General features: G+C 39.7%; 1 protein-coding gene across 8 annotated transcripts; it reads right to left on the bottom strand.

Moving 5' to 3' along the window:
* Positions 1-1795: 1795 nt before the first annotated feature.
* On the bottom strand, positions 1796-18795 carry ZNF10 (zinc finger protein 10). Of its 8 annotated transcripts, XM_057492524.1 has the most exons (7): positions 18479-18795; positions 14394-17840; positions 12405-12624; positions 12004-12094; positions 10304-10430; positions 9850-9945; positions 1796-5895 (listed from the first exon to the last, which is right to left on the bottom strand). In XM_057492524.1, the coding sequence occupies exons 4-7, from the start codon at positions 12034-12036 to the stop codon at positions 4433-4435; spliced, it is 1719 nt and encodes a 572-aa protein (XP_057348507.1). In that variant the 5' UTR covers positions 12037-12094; positions 12405-12624; positions 14394-17840; positions 18479-18795; the 3' UTR covers positions 1796-4432. The 8 variants fall into 8 exon arrangements, with proteins under 8 accessions (XP_057348507.1, XP_057348503.1, XP_057348508.1 ...); XM_057492520.1 differs by having other exon boundaries at positions 12004-12624; XM_057492525.1 differs by lacking the exon at positions 12405-12624.
* Positions 18796-18829: the final 34 nt, after the last annotated feature.

The following is an 18829-nucleotide window of genomic DNA, read 5'->3' as shown; positions in this document are numbered from 1 at the left end:
CACGCTGCCATCTTTTCAGCAATTATTTCTTCAAATTCACTTTCTATTCCCTTTTCTCTCTCTTCTTCTTCTGGTACCCCTATAATGAAAATATTGTTCCGTTTGAATTGGTCACACAGTTCTCCTAATATTCTTTCATTCCTGGAGATCCTTTTCTCTCTCTCTGCAGCTTCTCTGTGTTCCTGTTCTCTTATGTCTGTTCCATTAATGGCCTCTTGCACCTCAGTCTGTGTGCTCTTAAGTCCTTCCAGAGATTGTTTTATTTCTGTATTCTCCGTCCTAACTTGGCCATTTACCTCTTGCATATTTCTCTGCATGTCCATCAGCATGGTTATGACCTTTATTTTGAATTCTTTTCCAGGAAGATTGGTTAAATCTATCTCCCCAGGCTCCCTCTCAGGGGTTATCTGGATGATTCTGGACTGGATCAAATTCTTCTGCCTTTTCATGGCTATAGAGGTAGTCGTGGGCAGTTGGCATGTCTCTTAGCTGGGAGAACAAAGTCCCTTCCTGCTTGCTGGTTGCCTTGCCCTCCTTGGAGCAGCTTCCGGTTTTATTTCCTGATCTGCCACGGGTGGGGCAGCCATTGGGGCAGCCCAGAGCCCTGCGGGGAGGGGCAGACACACCGGGTGTGCTCTCTTGTGAGAACGGCAACCCTTGGCATCCTGTCCTGGCTTCCTCTGTGCGTGCCGGCAGGGCCTCTGAGTCTGGCCCAGGTGGCTGCAGAGGAGGCTCTGTGCGGTTGCTGTGTGTGCAGCCGCTCTCAGGCCGCTCCTCTGCTATGGCGGGGCCATGCCGGAGGGGGAATGGATGTGAGGCTGTTTATCGCTGAGAGGCTTCAGGGCTTCGCTGCCTTCCATGGGGCTGGAGTGCCTGAATTTCCCCGGGATTCCCAGCTACTCGGCTGAGTGTGCTGGGACACTTCCGTCCAGCTGTGAGGCCCCTGTCCGTTTAAGACTTTCAAAAAGCACTCGATTTTCTTTTGTCCCAGGGCACCACCTGTGGGGACCCGCTTGCAGTTTTTACTGTTCCGTTTCCCTAATATCCAGCACACCACGCAATGTGTTCCTGCTCCCCTGATGCGGATGACTAGGGCTGGGTATATAGCAGTCCTGGGGTTCCACTCCCTCCCTGCTTCGACCGAGTCCTTTCCTCCTGCCAGGGAGCTGGGGTGGGGGGGGTGCTTGGGTCCTGTAGGGCCGCAGCTTGTATCTTACCCCCTTCATGAGGCGCTGAGTTCTCGCAGATGCAGATGTAGCCTGAGTGTTGTACTGTATCTTCTTGTCTCTCTTTTGGGAATAGTTGTATTTGTAGTATTTTCAAAAATCTATATATATGGTTTTGGAAGATTTCCACTGCCCTACTCACGCCGCCATCGTGGCTCCCCTTATTATGTATTTTTTACTCTTCCTTATGTGCTCAATTCTGTTTCAGCTATGTCCTATGCTCTCCAATGCACAGTTCTTGCTCATTTCATTAAGCTTATCTAAGTATTTCACATTTTTTTATCATTGTAAATAGGCTTATATTTCTGATTTCATTTCCAAATTGTTCACTGCTAATACATACCCAATGAAATCAGTTTCTGTGTATTGATCTTGTATCCTGTGACTTTGCCAAATTCCCTTATAAGGCTCCAGTAGCTTATTTGTAGATAAGAATTTTTGAAGAAAAAATATTCCATCACTGAAGGGACTGTTTTCCTGATCCTAAAAGTAACATATACTCTTTGAAGAGATTTTGGGATGAATAGAAAAGTACAAAAAAATAAAATAAATGTCAATTCTTCCATACATAGGTTACCTGACATTAATCTTTTTTTAAATGGTTATTAATTTTTTTATTAAGGTATCATTGATATACAATCTTATGAAGGTTTCACAAGAAAAACAATGTGTGTACTACATTCACCCTTACCTGGCATTAAACTTTTGACAAATTTCCTTAGTTTTGAGCAAAACTCATTTTCATTTTTTTACAATTCATTTATTTTTACATATTTGAGCTCACTCTATATTGACATTTTTCATGCTTTTTTTGTACCACATAACAGCATCAACATTTTTCCTGTTACCAAATTTTGTTTGCATCACTTTAATGTCTGCATAATATTCCATTATGAGTATGCTATAATCATTTTGCTATTAAACATTTTTCTATATTGTAAATTTTGCACTATCATAAGTCACTCTTCAATGATCATCCACAGACATATATCTCTTACCACATTCCTTAGGGTGTTAATAATATTGTTATTAACAGCTGCTATGTGCCAGGTACTGTTTTAAGTACTTTATACACATTATTTCACTTCATCCACACACCCTCTGAGGTAGATACTAGTAGTATCTCTGTTACACAGCTGAGAAAACTGAGCCTTAGGTTATCGGAAATTCGAAAAGGCCCAGTGAAGGAGCTACTCTTCTACCCCATAAAGAACCACTGCTTATAATAAAAACTTTATGATAGGAGTATATTATACATGTGAATGGAATGTAAGCACTGAGGAGAGCAGCACCAATGAGGAAACTGGGATCTAGTTGTTGGTCTGACTTCACTCAAAATGTGAGGTCTGGGACAACTCACCTTATCTCAACTGTACAATGAAGAGCATGAGTTAGATGGTCTTACATTCCTTTTAGCTCTCAAGTCTCACGATTCTAAGCATCATTTCTAGATTTCTCCTGGGGGACACATCAAGATCTTTTTCCTGCGGGTCTCAACAATATTTTATTTATCATTCAAAAATCATATAGCATCTTATATACTGTTTGCTAAAAATGGAAAATAATGGTCAATCTGTACACATAGGAGATCAATTTACAGAATGAGAAAGAGAATTAAAACAGATGCTTGTCCTAATCTTTTTGGGGTCATGGGCTTACCACTGCAGTTGATGATGAGGATCCTCTCCCTAGAAGGAAAAACCTTTGTACAAACAGAATGACTTTGGATACAATATTAAAGTTGTCTATGGATCCTCGAAAAGGAATCCACATACCCAGTATAGGTCAGTGATTTCCTCAGGTTGGTAAGTACTGATGTAGGTAAAAAGGAAACTGGAAGGGAAGTGCAGAACTCAGTGAGTTCTTACTAGCACTCAGGAAGGTTTAAATTAAACAACAGACACTAGGTGGGGATTATTACTAATCACAATAATTATAGATCACTTGATAAATGTCAGGTGCTACTCTTAAGCTGCTTTAGGTTACTTATTTAATACTCACCACAATCCTACAAGGTAAGTAATATCCCTAACTTTGAGAGGAGGATATCTATAAGTTAGGCACAGAGAAGCTAGGTGGCATGCCCACATTCACCCAGCAAGGTAAGGACAGATGTGGGATTGCAGCTTGGGTAACTGAGCTCAAGCTTATGCTCTTAACCAATAAATTTTCTACATTTTCCTTATAAAGATGAAAGACTACCTTGGAAGAAGAGTGGCTTTGAGCAGTCATGTGTTTATCCCATGAACATACTTGCTCCAGCTATTGCCCAGGTACCTCCCACTCCAGTGGAGACCTCTCTGGGATATTCAAATACCCAATGCTCCCTTAAGGTCCCAATGTCCACAGAGTCACTGTGTTTAAACTCCCAGAAGGCTTTAGCATCCTGGTTCAAAGACCAGTACTCTACGACCCAAACTAACTTAGAATTAATGGGAAAATTTGCTGACAGATTGTTCTCAAGCTGCCTTGATAGTGGAATAGAGAAACTGGATGACAATTACTATAGTAATACTGGGTAGACTATTAAAATCAATCATAATCCCATTATCTAACAAACCAATTGTATTCACTTACCCACGGATACCTCTTCAATTCTCACCCACATGCAAATATATTTAAAATGGGTACTACTAATAGTACATGTATTTTTTTCTGCTTTACATAATAAGCATTTTCCCTGTTATTAACAAAAAAATATGTGGTTTATATCAGACACATAAAACAGACTACACACTACTAAGTGTCCCAGAAGAGGAGGACAATCAAGTAAAATATGGCATATTAATTCACTAGGGTATTATTTCCCATCTTTTGTTATAAGACCTATTATCAGTTTTTACCCTTCTTTTCTATTTTTTTGAAGTAGCAATTTCTGTTTTCTTGTTTAAGGTAGTGCTGCTGTCTTTTCTAAAAGCTCACCTAAACGGTTCCTTCTCACTTTTGCATTTGAGGCTTGGTCAAGAATGCTCCTAGGCCAATTATTTTTGTAGGAACTTATGGAAAGAAAATAATTATGTTTTTGTGTACTAAAATTCAATTTTCGGGGTCTCAGCCCTTCCAGGACCAAAACTCTGGTACACTAAAAGGTAGTAACAAGTTTGAAAACATTTCCACATAGATTATATCTGTACAGCTTCTCTTCATGAGTTCACCAATGCAAAATAGTTATTGCTATTTGTAAAAGTTTTTCCATTCTCATTGTCTTAATATGTATTTTCTCTAATATGATTTGTCTGGTATCTAATAAAGTTAGGGCTACTAACAAGTGCCATCCCACACTGATTACATGTTAAAAACTGTTCTCCTGTGTGAGCTATCTGATGTACTATAAATGGAGAGTTCTGGCTGAAGATAATTCCACACTGATTACATTTATAGGTCTCTTCTCCAATATGAATCTTCTGATGCTTAATAAGGTCATTCTTCCGGATAAACGCTTTTCCACACTGACAACATTCATATGGCTTCTCTCCAGTATGAATTCTCTGATGCACAATGAGGGCAGAACTCTGGCTGAAAGATTTTCCACAATCATGGCACTCATATGGTTTCTCTCCAGTATGGGTTCTCTGATGTGAAAAAAGGTGAGAACTTCGACTAAAGCATTTTCCACACTCTTTACACTCAAAGGGTTTCAGTCCAGTGTGAGTTCTGTGATGCACAACGAGGTGAGATCTCTGACTGTAAGATTTCCCACATTCATTGCATTCATATGGCCTCACTCTAACATGAGTTCTCTGATGCAGAATGAGATGTGTGCTCTGTCTGAAAGTCTTCCCACATTCAGGACACTCATATGGTTTCTCTCCAGTATGAGTTCTCTGGTGCCTAATAAGCCGGGAGCTGTGAACAAAGGACTTCCCACATTGATTACATGTGTACAGCTTGTCTCCTGTATGAGTTCTCTGATGGGTAACAAGGTGAGAGAACCAGCTGAAGGATTTTCCACATTCTTTACATTCATAAGGCTCTTCCCCAGTGTGAGTCTTCTGATGTCCAATGAGGTGAGAACTCCGGCTGAAAGACTTTCCACATTCTTTACATTCATGGGGTTTTTCTCCAGTATGAATAAGTCGGTGCCTGGTAAGATTAGAGCGCCAGCTGAAGAATTTTCCACATTCCTTACATTCATAGGGTTTCTCTCTATGTATACCCTTTGATATACCAAGGGATGTACTATGAGGAACAGAGTTGTTATTATCAGGGTATTTGTAGGATTTATCTCCTGTTTGAGTTCTTGGAAATTGAATAAGGTGAATATTTTGACAGAAGGTTTGACTACATTCAGTACTGTTAGTTGCATAGCTTTCTTGATGACTGCTAAAAACTAAATTAGGTTTTAAACTTTTAGTATGTGAGTCATGTTTATGGAAATATTCTCTCAATACTAGCTGAGCAGGAAGAAGACCGTTTCCGCCATATTTACCATTTTCAGAAACTCTCTCTGTAGTTAGTACTTTCTTGTGGGTAAATGCCACTTGCCTTAAATGTCTCTCTTGGTTTTCTGGATACTTGTCAAGTTGGTCTTCACACTTCCAGACTTCTTCTAGTGACAAATACCAGAGGTCATTCTTTGTCATTCCTTCCATTTTAATGCCATAGGACTGTTTATCTTTAGAAATGCTCTTACTGGAAATTGATTTAATTTCAACTGCAGTCTCCAAATCTGAAAGAAATTTAAAAACGTTGGGTGACTTAAAAAAGTATTAAGGTCAGAATGGTGGGATATACATGGAGACAAAGTATGTAAGCTGTGTAGAGTTGCTTTCAAATATGAGGTGCTGTGGCCTTGATAGTGAATGAGAAAGGGAAGGGTAGAGCAGCAAATGTATCAGGCTATCTGTACATAACAGAAGCAAAGAGAGCGAAGACCAGCCATGGGACTGGGAGGGATACGTGCCATCAGGATACTCAGCAGTAGAGGTGGCAACCCCACAGAAGCACTGCACTCCCATTAGCTACTCTTAATAAGAGCCTAAAATGTCTGCTCGTTGCCAGCCCCTTTCCTTGGCATGCATTCACACTACTGCCAATTTCATATTCCTAAACCACAAATGCAGCCATATGTAAGGCAATACCTTTCATCTACATCACCAAAACATTCCAGAATAATGCCCAGATGACTGACAAAACAAACTTCTCAGAAAGTCCATGTGATAGGCTGGTAGAGCAATTGCACAGAAGTTACCCAGATACAGGTTCTAATCTGAGCTTTAACAGTACTAAAGGTGAATTTAAACAAGTTAATAAATTTTTCAAACATCATTTTGTTTATCTATAATCAAAGGACAATAGTGTTTGTCATATAAGATTATTTTAAGTGTAACATAAGATATGAGCACATCAGTCTCTGACACATGTGTGGTCAAAGGAATACCACTTAGAATAATCATTATTATAATTGTTCATGTCTTCTACTTTGACTCCTTTGTTCTGAGACATCAAGACTCAGCAACCACTAGGACTAACTTACTCAGAGCCCAGAACCTAACTCATTCTTTGGGACTTTTGGTCTTTCTGTTTACACCCATACATGTTACTGCAAATTATTTCCCTGGTTAAGAGCCTGTGTTTGTTTCTCAATGCCTTTCAGGTTAAAATATTTGGTTCTAAACCAAGAAAAACAACTATTTACACTACCACCTCTTCCCACAAAGATATTTGACTCTTAACTGGTATATGGATTGAACTGTGTGCCTCAAAGAAGACATGCTGAAGTCCTAACCCCCAATATAGAATCACTGTAGATGTAATTAGCTAAAATGAAGTCGTACTGGTGGGGAGGCTAATCCAATATGAGTAATGTCCCAGATTCAGAGAAAGACACACAGGGAGAAGCTATGTGAAGACTGAGGCTGACTACAGGGATGGGTCTACAAGCCAAAGAGCACTTGGGGATACCAGAGCTGGAAGAGGCAGGAAAGATCCTCCCCTAGAGCCTTCAGAGAGACTGTGGTCCTACCAACACTTAGATTTCAGACTTATAGCTTCTAGAACTGTAAGACAATAAACGTATGTTGGCCTAAGCCCCCCAGTTTGTGGAACTTTCAGCAGCCCCAGGAAACTAATACACATGGTAAATAATCCCTGTGCCTGTAAATAAATTGTCCTTATTTACCCAAAGAAAACAAAATCCCTGATTCAAAAAGACATATGCCCCTTATGTTTATTGCTGCACTATTTGCAATAGCCAAGATATGGAAGCAACTTGAGCATCCATCAACAGATGAATAGATAAAGAAGATGTGTCACAAATACATAATGGAAAATTATTCAGCAATAAAAAGAAAAGAAATCCTGCCATTTTCCACAACGTGGATGGATCTAGTGGGTATTAAGCTCAGTGAAATAAGCCAGGTGGAGAAAGACAAATATCACATGATTTCACTTATTTGTGGAGTATAAAAATAAAACAAACAGAATGAATGAAAGAGCAGTAGACTCATAGACACCAAGAAGGGGCTAGTGGTTACCAAGGGGGAAGAGTTGGGATGAGTGAGGGGAAGGGGAAGGGGATAAAGGGCCACAATAATTTGCAATCACAATATAAGCTGATCATGGGAATGGTAGTACAGCTTAGAGAATAGAGTTAATGATTCTGTAACATCTTACTATGTTGATAGATAGTGACTGCACTAGAGAGGTTGAGGAATTAATAGTATGGGTAACTGTTGAACCACTAGGTTGTATATTTGAAACCAACATAAGATTGTATATCAATGATACTTTAATAAAATAAAGTATTTGTCCTTTTGATGCTTATTTCCCTGAGCATATCCTCAAAGTTTACTCATGCTGTTAGTACATTGCAGAATTTCTTTTTAAGGCTGAATGATATTCCATTGTGTGTGTATATATAAACTGCCTCCTTGATGATTTTTGATAGGAAATATACCATCCTTTCCCCCAGAGTATCAGAATCCCATACAGAAGTTCTTCAAACTATAAATGCCAGCTGGAAAGTTCAAAGATGAACATGTGATAAGTGAGGGCTGAGTACTGATGGAGAAGGAATCTGAGTAGTTTTTGAACACATAAATGGAGAGCTTGCCTTCATTAAAATCCTAAAAGTCTTCCATGTGTATGTAACCACTCAAATGAGTTATCTTCAAAATCTACAGTATCCACTACTCAACTCATCTAAATTTTTAAAACCATTGCTCACTATACTTTTCTTTTCACAATGAAGTTCACATAGTCTTGTACAGCCCTTTAAATTCCATGTGTTTAAGCACATGAAGTTTCAGTATTTTTTTTGACAACAAATTCTAAATAAAAATAGAAAATGCTGGATATGGTTAGTTATTTTTGGATAGTTGTCAAAAGACATCCAGGAAAGCTTGCCAAGTGAATGAACATATGAAAAGAAAAAATAGAGAAATGAAAGAATACAGAGAACAATCTTTCCTCCCACGGCCCCACATGGCTGACTGATCAACTTCTTAACTGTATTTAAAGACCTGCCCTTGAAACAGGAATCTGACAGTCACCTACAAGAAGAAATGTAAAAAAAAGTCAAGAACACTTTATATTTAAAAGTAGACAATGTGGAAGCTCACAAAGGGAAGGGGCCTATACTCAATGAGGAGTCATAAAAGGTTTCACCAAGGACAACTAAGACTCTCACAGATTTTACTCATTTTCTACTCAAAGCCTGGGTGGGATGCAGGTAAACGCCTGATAGGTGTGGACACTAGTTTCCAGATGGAAGCAACTGCAGGCTGTTAGAACATGACTAAATTGACAGGACTTAGGAAGCCATGTGTCTGTGGGAGCCTGCAGAGTCCTGGAGAGTGTCCTAGCTGTTCTGCACCATGGGAGGTAGGCTATCTGCAGCTTGATTCAGACAGCCATACCCAAGATGCTGAGGAAACAGATGTCAGAGTGTTGAGCTCAAAAACAAAGCTCAGGGAGGACACTGCTTCACGAAAAATTGAGGGAGCAGACAAAAGACTCCTTTCTATTTCTTTACCTGGAAAGCTAACTTCCAGCACAAAGGGAAGTTGGGGAAAGGGGTGATGTTAGGAATCCACGTAATGATTTACATTTTAGAGACATTAAGATTAAAATGAAATAGGAATAAACTGAAAAAGCATTAAATAAAGACTACAGTGAGAAGAGTAGCAGTTCAAGAAAGTAAGGACAGCTATGCCAACAGGAATGGGCAACCCTCTGCCTTGGTTTTCTGACTGGCACAGGACAAACTGTGAATGGTGCCATGCGATGAAGTCCCATTGTGGAGCTCACACAAAGCAGCAGAATGCAGGCTGTGGGGAGGAGCCAGATGAACGGGAAAAGACAAAGGCAAAAGAAGCGATTCCATGAAAAATTAAAGAATGGGGATGCCAGAGTTAGTGCTAATCATAAAAGCACTATGAACAGGCTGAAACCATGCACATCAATGGAAAAATAATTTAAGTAAAGGAGAAAGACACCTTTGTCTCTCAATGCAAATCGAAGTGTGACAGGATTGTAGAAACAAGACTAGCAATGGTGAAGAGAGGACCAGTAAACTCAGTCTTCTCAGAAACGAAGAGAACTAAGGACCACTATCTCCAGGGATTCTAGCCCCTAATAGGTCATCTGGGCAACCACCTGCAAAGCCTCATCTGGTCCTCACCTGGATGGTTCTCCTGGTGAATCCTTCTCTCTGCCAGCCATGGCTCTTCTCCTTTCTCCAACTGGAGGATCACATCTGGCTTGGGAAGTTGATGTCCTGTTCACAGTAAAAGATAAAGAATTGGGCAAGGGTTGGGGATCTCTGGGCCAGACAGAAGCATCCCAGGTTCAACCCCACCCCCAACTCCTGCAGACTCCTACAGGTACTCTGAAGAATAGACAAAGTGAGGCAATAGAGGTAGTAAAACATACATTTTTAAAACCTGAACAAATCTAAACAATTTTTTTCACAGAAGCAGAAGGGAGTAAAACCTTGTTCTATGCCCCAAGGAAATTAGGTCCCTTACCCCGGGCTCACATTCTGATATATGCTTCAGGGTCACCATACCTTTTGATCAATGAAGAATCAAAATCATTGCATGGAATATATATCCAAAAACAGACGTTGGTCTTACCCAAGGAAATCAGATTCTTATAGTTCTCCAACATCACATCTTTGTACATGATCTGCTGGGCAGTATCCAACAGCTTCCACTCCTCCCGAGTGAAGTTCACAAGGATGTCCTTGAAGGTCACCAGTGTCTACAATATGGAACAAATCTGTATTAAGTCAGATGTACATCTTTTCCCTCCCTTTCCTGAATGCTGACAGAAAAGGGGATCAGGCTAATAGCAACAGGGCAGAGGAAGGTGACCAGAACTTATTCTTGAAATGAGTAGTATTTTGGATTCTGATTAAGTCCTAAAAGGAAAGGTATCTCCTGTCCAAAAAGTTCCACGCATTAGGTTTAGAATGGGTCAGAAGCACTTTTATTTAAATCAAGTTTATTATAAACAGCTATAGCAAGAAGAACCATGACACCAGAAGCTATCTATGCTTTTATTATATGAAATAAAGAACCTAATGCGAGACAGGGAAAATGACAAAAACAGCCTTGAGTTCAAGTACAACTTAATTCTTAAGAAACCAACCTAGCTGTGTTTTATTAAATAGATAGTTTTCTAAAATAATTATCCAAAACACTTTCCCTAAACATTGATAGGCATAAAGAAAAATGGATGAATAGCAAAACGATTTGATAAAGAAATAACAGATAAAGAATCAAGGTCTTCATTAGCTACATCAAAAAGGAATGTTGATTACATACACAAAAAACACCTAATTGAATGACTGAAGATTTCTCATCAAAGACCATGAAGGTCAGAAGACAGTGGGTAATATTTATTAAATGCTGAAAGAACTGTCAAGCCAGAATTTCTACATTCATTAAAAAAATATTTCAGGAATGTGCAAAATACATTTTCAAATGAAGTTAAAACTAAAACAGTTTGTTATGAGCAGACCTGCTCTGAAAGACACACTAAGGGTACTTCTTCAGGCAGAAGTGAAATGATACCAGAGAGAAATTTTAAATCTCAGAAATAAAGGGTGAGCAACAAAAACAGTAAATATCTGGGTAAATATAATAGACTAGTTTTCTTCTCTTAAATCCTTCAAAATATGTAGGACAGTTAAAAGCAGAAACTACATTTTCTGGTGGGGTTTCTATAGATGCAGAGGTATTATTTGAAGGATCCTCTGGGGGGAGAAGCTGCATAAGGTACAAGGAGCCCAGTCTCCCACTCTCAGCACTCTCAGGTCACTGCTCCCAGAGGTCCCATTCTTCTCCTAGTTCTTTGCACCTGGTTGCAGTTACCCATTGATAATTATGTAAGTTGTCCCTGATCTCTTCTGAACAGGAACTCCTCCATGGAGGAATTAAATGCCAGCACCACACCCAGGACAGTCAAGGACATAAGAAACCCTGGGAGGCACCAACTATCCCAGTTTTCTTATCATCTGTTGGGGAGGAAGCTTGCTGTGGGTTCAGTTCCTTAGTGTGGATGAAAGAGCATTTCAAACAAGTCCTCCATATTATGCCACTTGACTCATGCCCACATTATTGTTAAACCTGTTTCTTTTAAATTAAGCTATGAAGTATAAATGGTATACTTTATATGTATATATTTATATATAAAAGCATTAAAAGTACAAAAGGAAAACTGTAACTACAAATAAAGCAAACAAAATAGTGCTAGTCCTAAGCAAAGCAACTTTAGAACTTAAGTAAAGTGGGATTCTCAATTGTAAAACAAAGAAGGCAGCCCAACTTACATGGGACCTAGCAGCTAAAGACTCAGTGTCCATGCCCTCCTTGTTCTTGACAATGCTTTCTTGAGTAATGGGAGACCCTGAGAAGACAAAGCTGGAGAAAAGAAAGAAACATGAGGAAAGTTTGCTGTGACTGGGATGCTTCATAGATCGTCAGCCTAGACTCCCTCATACCAGCTGGGTGTAACGCAAACCCCCACTATAAAAAAAGAAACATCAAAGATATTCCAGAAATCCACCTCAATGACTGAAATTTCTAAGAGTAGGAAGAATAGCTACATTGATCACCTTTTTCCCCTTTAATTTCTAGAATTCCACGCTGAATTTTATTTGGAATCAAGTAGTTCTATTACAAACCCTCTTTTTTGAGGAAAAAAAAATAACCTGACTGATCCATTACTGACCTGGAGGTGGATGGTGTCACATGGCGAGGAATGCGGGCAGTCTGTGTGAGCTATGAGCGGCACCCGATGACAGCCAGCAAGGAAAGAAGGACCTCAGTCCTATAGCCACAGGTAACCAAATTCTGCCAACAGTTGGAGTGAACTTGGAAGTGGAGTTTTCCCCAGGGCCTCCAGATAAGAATTCTGGCTAGCCAACACCTTGATATTGGCTGTTGGATATCTAAGCAGAAAACCCATCCACACTGTCAGACTTTTACCCACGGAACTGTGAGCTTGTAATGGGAACCATTTGAAGCTGCTAAGTTTGTTACACAGCAACAGAAAACTAATACAGGGTCAATTATCTTTTTTTAAATATTGAAAATTAAGGAAAAAATATTATATATTTACCAACATAATGACCATTGTCAGTGCTGTTCATTCTTTTCAGAAGATCCAGACTTCAGTTTGGTTTCATTTCCTTTCTCCCTTAAGGACATCTTTTAACATTTCTTGTAATGTGGGTATGCTGGCAATAAATTCTTTCAGTTTTTCTATTTCTCACAATGTCTTTATTTGCCTTTTTTATTTTACAGCTTTGAGATATACCTCACATATCATACAGTTCACCCAAGGTGTACACTTCAATGTTTTTCAGTATGTCACATTAATCTTTTAAACAATGGTAAAATATATATATACCAAAAGTTGCCACTTTAACCACATTGCTAAGTGCACAATTCAGTGGCATTCATTATATTCACAATGTCGTGCAACTATCACTAGTAATTCCAACACTTTTTCATCACCCCAAACAGAAACTCTGAAACATTAAGTGGTAACTCCTCACTCGTCCCTCCCCTCAGACTCTGGTAACCTCTAATCTACTTTCTCTCTGTGATTTGCCTATTCTAGATATTTCATATAAATGGAATCATACATTTGTCCTTTTGCATCTAGCTTGTATCACTTAGCATGTTTTCAAGGTTCATCCATGTTGCAGCATGTGTCGGAACTTCCTTTTAGTGGCTGAGTAATATGCCATTATATTAAACCTTTTGTTTATCCCTTCATCTGTTGACCGACACTCAGGTTGTTTTCATCTATTGGCTATTGTGAATAATGCTTCTGTGAACACTGGCATGCAAATATCTGCTCAAGTCCCTGCTTTCAATTCTTTTGGGTGTATTCCTAGAAGTGGAATTGTGGGTCATATGAGGACCCACAAAACTGTTTTCCATAGTGGCTGGATCATTCAACAGTCACATCAGCAACACACAAGGGTTCCAATTTCCCCCCATGCTTGCCAACACCTGGTACTCTATTTTTTAACATCATTATAGTAGGTGTGAAGTTATAGCTCATTGTGGTTTTGATTTGCATTATTTTCATGTGTTTATTGGTATTTGTATGTCTTCTTTGAGAAAGTGTCTGTTCAAGTCCTTTGTCCATTTTTAAATTGGGTTAGTCATTTGTCTTTTGTTGTTGAGCTGTAGTTCTTTATATATTCTGGATATTAAACTCTTATCAGAAATATGATTTCCAAAAAGTTTCTCTCATTCTGAAGGTTGTCTTGACTTTGTTGTTGAAATATATTTTTGCAGAATATAGAATTCTAAGTAGTTCATTTTCCTTTCAGTGCTTTCTAGATATAGCTCCATTCCCAATGCTTTGGGAATTAGAAATGTTTTCCAGTCTAGCTAGTGGTAATAAGCAATATTGCCCATGTGAGTGTCAGGTTCTATTCCCTCTAATCCTTTAGAGGACTCTTTCCCTGGCCTCAGGTGGTTTCCTCAAACACATGTGCCCATCTATGCTCTCAGTTAATCAAGGGCCAACCCTCCTCTCTATTCTGTCCTACGAACTTAAAGGCTCCTTTGCTTTCCCCAGATTCTCAGCTCCATACCCTGGACTCCGGGAGGGTGGAGGACTCCACTTCAGTTTCACCTTCCTCTGCAGTAACCTGGAAACCCTCTCAAGGCAATAAACCAGTGCAATAAGAGGGCTTACCTCGTTGGTTTTCCATCTCCCAGGGATGACTATCCTTTGTTGTCTGTTATCCAGGGTCTTGAAATGATCATTTCATGTATCTGTCTTTTTGTTTGTCTTGTTTGGGGAGAAGGATAAATCCACTTTCTGTTACTCCGTCTTGGCCAGAAGCCTATAAACACTGCATTTTTAACTTGTTTTAAATTTAGATTGTATTTTTAATTTCCATCTTTTGAACACCAGGCTTGAGTATTTCCCATATGCTGACATTCACTGCTCTGTTTTCTTTCATATTGTTTGACCCCTTATTTTGATTCCTCTTTTACATGAATAACAGGACCACTAGTTTCTGCCCACTAAAATGGTTCTCATCCATGACCCCTATTATACAGCTCAATTATAACTGGCCTCTCAATTATTCAGGAAGCTCACTATTTGCTCCCCTTTTCACCTAGTTTTCCATCTTGATTGTTCTTAGTCTTCTCTAATGATTTCAAAAATTGTGCCTAGCTTTGCTGCATCCTCAGTCTTTTCCAGTCTCTGTTTAACAACCACCTGGGCACCTCAGGACACCTTATCTACCTACTTTATCCCCACTGTCTATCCCATTCCACAGCAAACAACAGGAATGTTTTTGGCCAGAATGACTAAAACACTCTCTTCTATCCATATTTTCCTCAATAGGTAACCTCGGTACCTATTTCCAGTGTGGTTAACAGCCTGGATTCTGCAGCCAAACTGCATGGGTTCAAACCTGTGCTCCACTATTTACTAGGTGGTTTCTTAACTCCTCAGTATCTCAGTCTTTTCTTCTGTAAAATGGGGGTTAAATAGTGCCTATCTTACAAGGTTATTATGGAAATTAAATGAGTCAATGATTGCAAAACACATAGAACAGTGCCTGACACTGGTAGGATTACTTGTTAATTAAATAAAATATATGACATCTAGAGACCCATAAATGCAAGTGTCCTTCTTTATTTTGTTCTCATATAACATCCAGTCAGCTACTACAATCTGTAAATTTCCCCTCCTGAATGTTTTTTCCATCCACCTATTCCTCTAGGTTCCTCCTGCATGGACTTGGTTCAGGCCCTCACAATTCATGACCTAGAGACCTCCTACTTGGCTTCTCTGCCTTTGGTTTTTCCCACTCCAGTGAGTGTCCACATGAGAATCATCTCTGCAAAACACAAGTTTCACTCCTTGAATAAAGTTCTCTGTTGGTCTCCCAGTACTTATAGGAAAATGGACCAAATCCTTAGCATGGATTTAGGATTCTTTGTGATTAAGCCCTTTTCCACCTCACTAGCCCTAAGTGTTCCATTAAACTGCCATTTTTCCCATAACCACACCAAGCCATGTGAGTTGTCTCACCATCTTTATGTTTACTGTTTCTATGCCAGGAATGCTCTTCCCTTTCTTGACCTCTTGGCAAAATCCTATCCACCCTACAAGATCAAACACCACCCATTTCTGTCATTCCCTAATGTCTCCAGAAAGTTTTAGGGTTGTTCAGTTTAGGGACTGTACACCCACAGTCCCTAAAGCACATGAAGTACAGCAAGAGAGGGCCATGTCCACATGGAGTGATGGCAACCTGTGCTACACCCAGTTCTGACCTTGCTTCATAGCCGGAAGATTTAAGAACCCTGGCTGATAGGAAACACGCTACAAGGAGTACTACAGGTAAAAGTGTACTGTAAGCAAAATAGAGACATTACAGTAGGAAATTTCTCTTACCTTATATAAAAATGTTAAAAACCTCAAATGTTTTAAAACTATATGCTACTGAGCCTTTGGTGCTTGAATTATTTGATGAAAACCAAGGAAACATCTTTTCTAGGAGTATTTCTCCTTTAACAGAAACATTTCTCATCAAATTACAAAGAAAAGGAATGGGCCACTTCCATAACATTTTTCAAGATGAGGATATAAAAGAAGGAACAAAGTGCACGAAGGTTCTTAGAAAAAAAAAATCCCACTCTTTTCTTGACAATTGAATTTATAAACAGAACTGTTTATCTCATTCCTTTTCATCCTTTATATTCTTATTTTTTATCTCCTACTAAGGTTTTAAAGTTTTCTCATATAGTTCAGGCATATTTCTAGTTAAAATTCACATTACATATTTTCTTCCTATTATGAACAGACTTTCTTTTACAAAGGTTATGTGCTAACTTGTTATTGAGGACAGTAAAGCAATCTGTTAACTTACACATTTCCTTTTCAGTCACTTTACTAAAAATTCATTAATGTTAAATGAATCTCTTATATCTGTTGGAGATACAGTTCATTAATAAAGATAACTGTGTAATCACTTTTCCTTACATCTATTTTAATACTGTACGGTCCAAAGCTGAATTTTGAGACAGTGTTTATACAAAATATTGATTAAGCCAACTCATATATATCTCAAATCCTTGTCTTGTGACTGGCACATGCTAAGAGCTCAAGAAATATGTGTTGAAAGAGGGAATGAAAGAACAAATGAACAATTTTCAAGAAGAGGCAGGAATGTGTGCAATTCACCCTAAGGCTCTGCAAGACAGAGGGACCATTTTGGTGAAACAGGAAAGGAGGAGATTATTTATGTCACAGAGAAGTTAGTGTAGTGCTGAAGTGGTTTAAGAGTGAGGAATTTGTGCTATTTACTTCTAGTTAACTGTAGTTGATTATAGTCAACATCTCTAACTTGACGGACTTTTTATTAACTAGAATTCTGGATGACATCCTGTCTTCCCTTTTAATCCTTTTTTTTCCTTGTACAGTATATTTCTGTTACTAAGGCATAGATATAATTGAAGTTCTTCACCTTCTCCACTGAGTTGGGGTGTGATCTTTGTAATCTTGAGCCAACCTTATTTTTTTTATTCATACTAGATATTAGGTGCTACACATCAATCATTCTAATTATTTTAACAACTCTCTTATCAAAGGTAAATAAAATTATAATTAAATTTATGAGCTGTCTCTGAAAAATAAAACTAAGTTAAACACATAAACACCTCCAGTTAATTTTGTTAAAAAGCTTAAGATCAGGAGGCTAGGAATTTGCAACAAGGATGGAGCTAGAGGGTATTATGCTCAGTGAAATAGCCAGGCAGGAAAAGACAAGTACTAAATGATTTCACTTATGTGTGGAGTATAACAACAAAGCAAAAACTGAAGGAACAAAACAGCAGCAGACTCACAGAACAAAGAATGGACTAACAGTTACCACCGGGAAAGGGAGTGGGGAGGGATAGGGGGATTAAGGGGCATTATGATTAGCACACCTAATATAGGATGGGCACGGGGAAGGCAGTATAGCACAGAGAAGACAAGTAGTGACTCTATAGCATCTTATTATGCTGATGGACAGTGACTGTAATGGGGTATCTGGTGGGGACTCGATAACAGGGAAAATGTAGTAACCACAATGTTGCTCATTTGAAACCTGAGCATAAGATTGTATACCAATGATACCTTAATAAAAAAAAGAAAAGAAAAAAAGAGAAAAGATCAGGAGGCTAGGAGGTAGAGATATGAAAATGTTTTTCAAAAGACCACATAAATCTGATCAATCTTAACCACTTAAAATATTGGTAAGATGGGCGCTTTTAAGGACAATAACTGCCAAGATAACTTCAATAAGAGGTAAAGTTTTTTTTTAATGAGTGTTTTTAAACTAGATCAGGAAATGGAAATCGATCCAGTCCCTTCTGCCAGCAAACCTATTAATAGTAGACCTACTTCATCAAAGGCCGTCCCGTATAACTTCTATAGAATCCAGTGGTTTATATTCATAAAAACCAGTATACATTCGTTGGATGTCTCCTTGGAACGTAAGGCTCCTACTGTTAAGAAATTTCCCACTCTGACCAAAAGGAGCACGACCATTTGTAACAGATGCTAGGAAGGCCGCACACAGGCTGGACCGCTCGTATACGCGGGGCCAACGCCGGGGGAGCGCAGGTGGCTTCCACCTGCCCCGCCGCCGCCCATCTATTCTCCACACCCGAACGCCTGCTGCTAGCGCGCTTCTAGAAGCCCACGCCAGGGGTAAACGAGCACTCATGCGCGGGGAAAGCCCAGTCACGGGGGAAAATTAGTGAGGCATTTACCGTCCACCCTCCGCGCTGAGGCCGCCGCACCGCAATCTGACAGAAACATCAGCGTGTGATGGAGACGTGCGGCAGGCCGCTCCACAAGTCCCTGATCCGAACCTCCAGGCTCGGGGGTGGCGCTTCACTGCTGCGGTGGCGCGCCAAGCAGCGGTAAGGTAGGCCCACTGCCTGTCGGTTCCACGGCCGGGCGGCGCGCTCTCCCCTTGCCTCCCGCTGCTCCCAAAGCACCCGGCCTCAAGCCGTTCTCAGGACAGACGCGGAGGCGCACACGCCCAAACCCTATCCCTCACGCACGCTGGGCGTGCGCGCTGCAGTACCTCCGCGAGGATCGCATCCCTCACGCAAAGC

This window comes from Manis pentadactyla, chromosome 14 (assembly GCF_030020395.1).
Source record: "Manis pentadactyla isolate mManPen7 chromosome 14, mManPen7.hap1, whole genome shotgun sequence".
In the NCBI taxonomy this organism is placed as follows: Eukaryota; Metazoa; Chordata; class Mammalia; order Pholidota; family Manidae; genus Manis; species Manis pentadactyla.
This window is presented reverse-complemented; position numbering and strand designations above follow the sequence as displayed.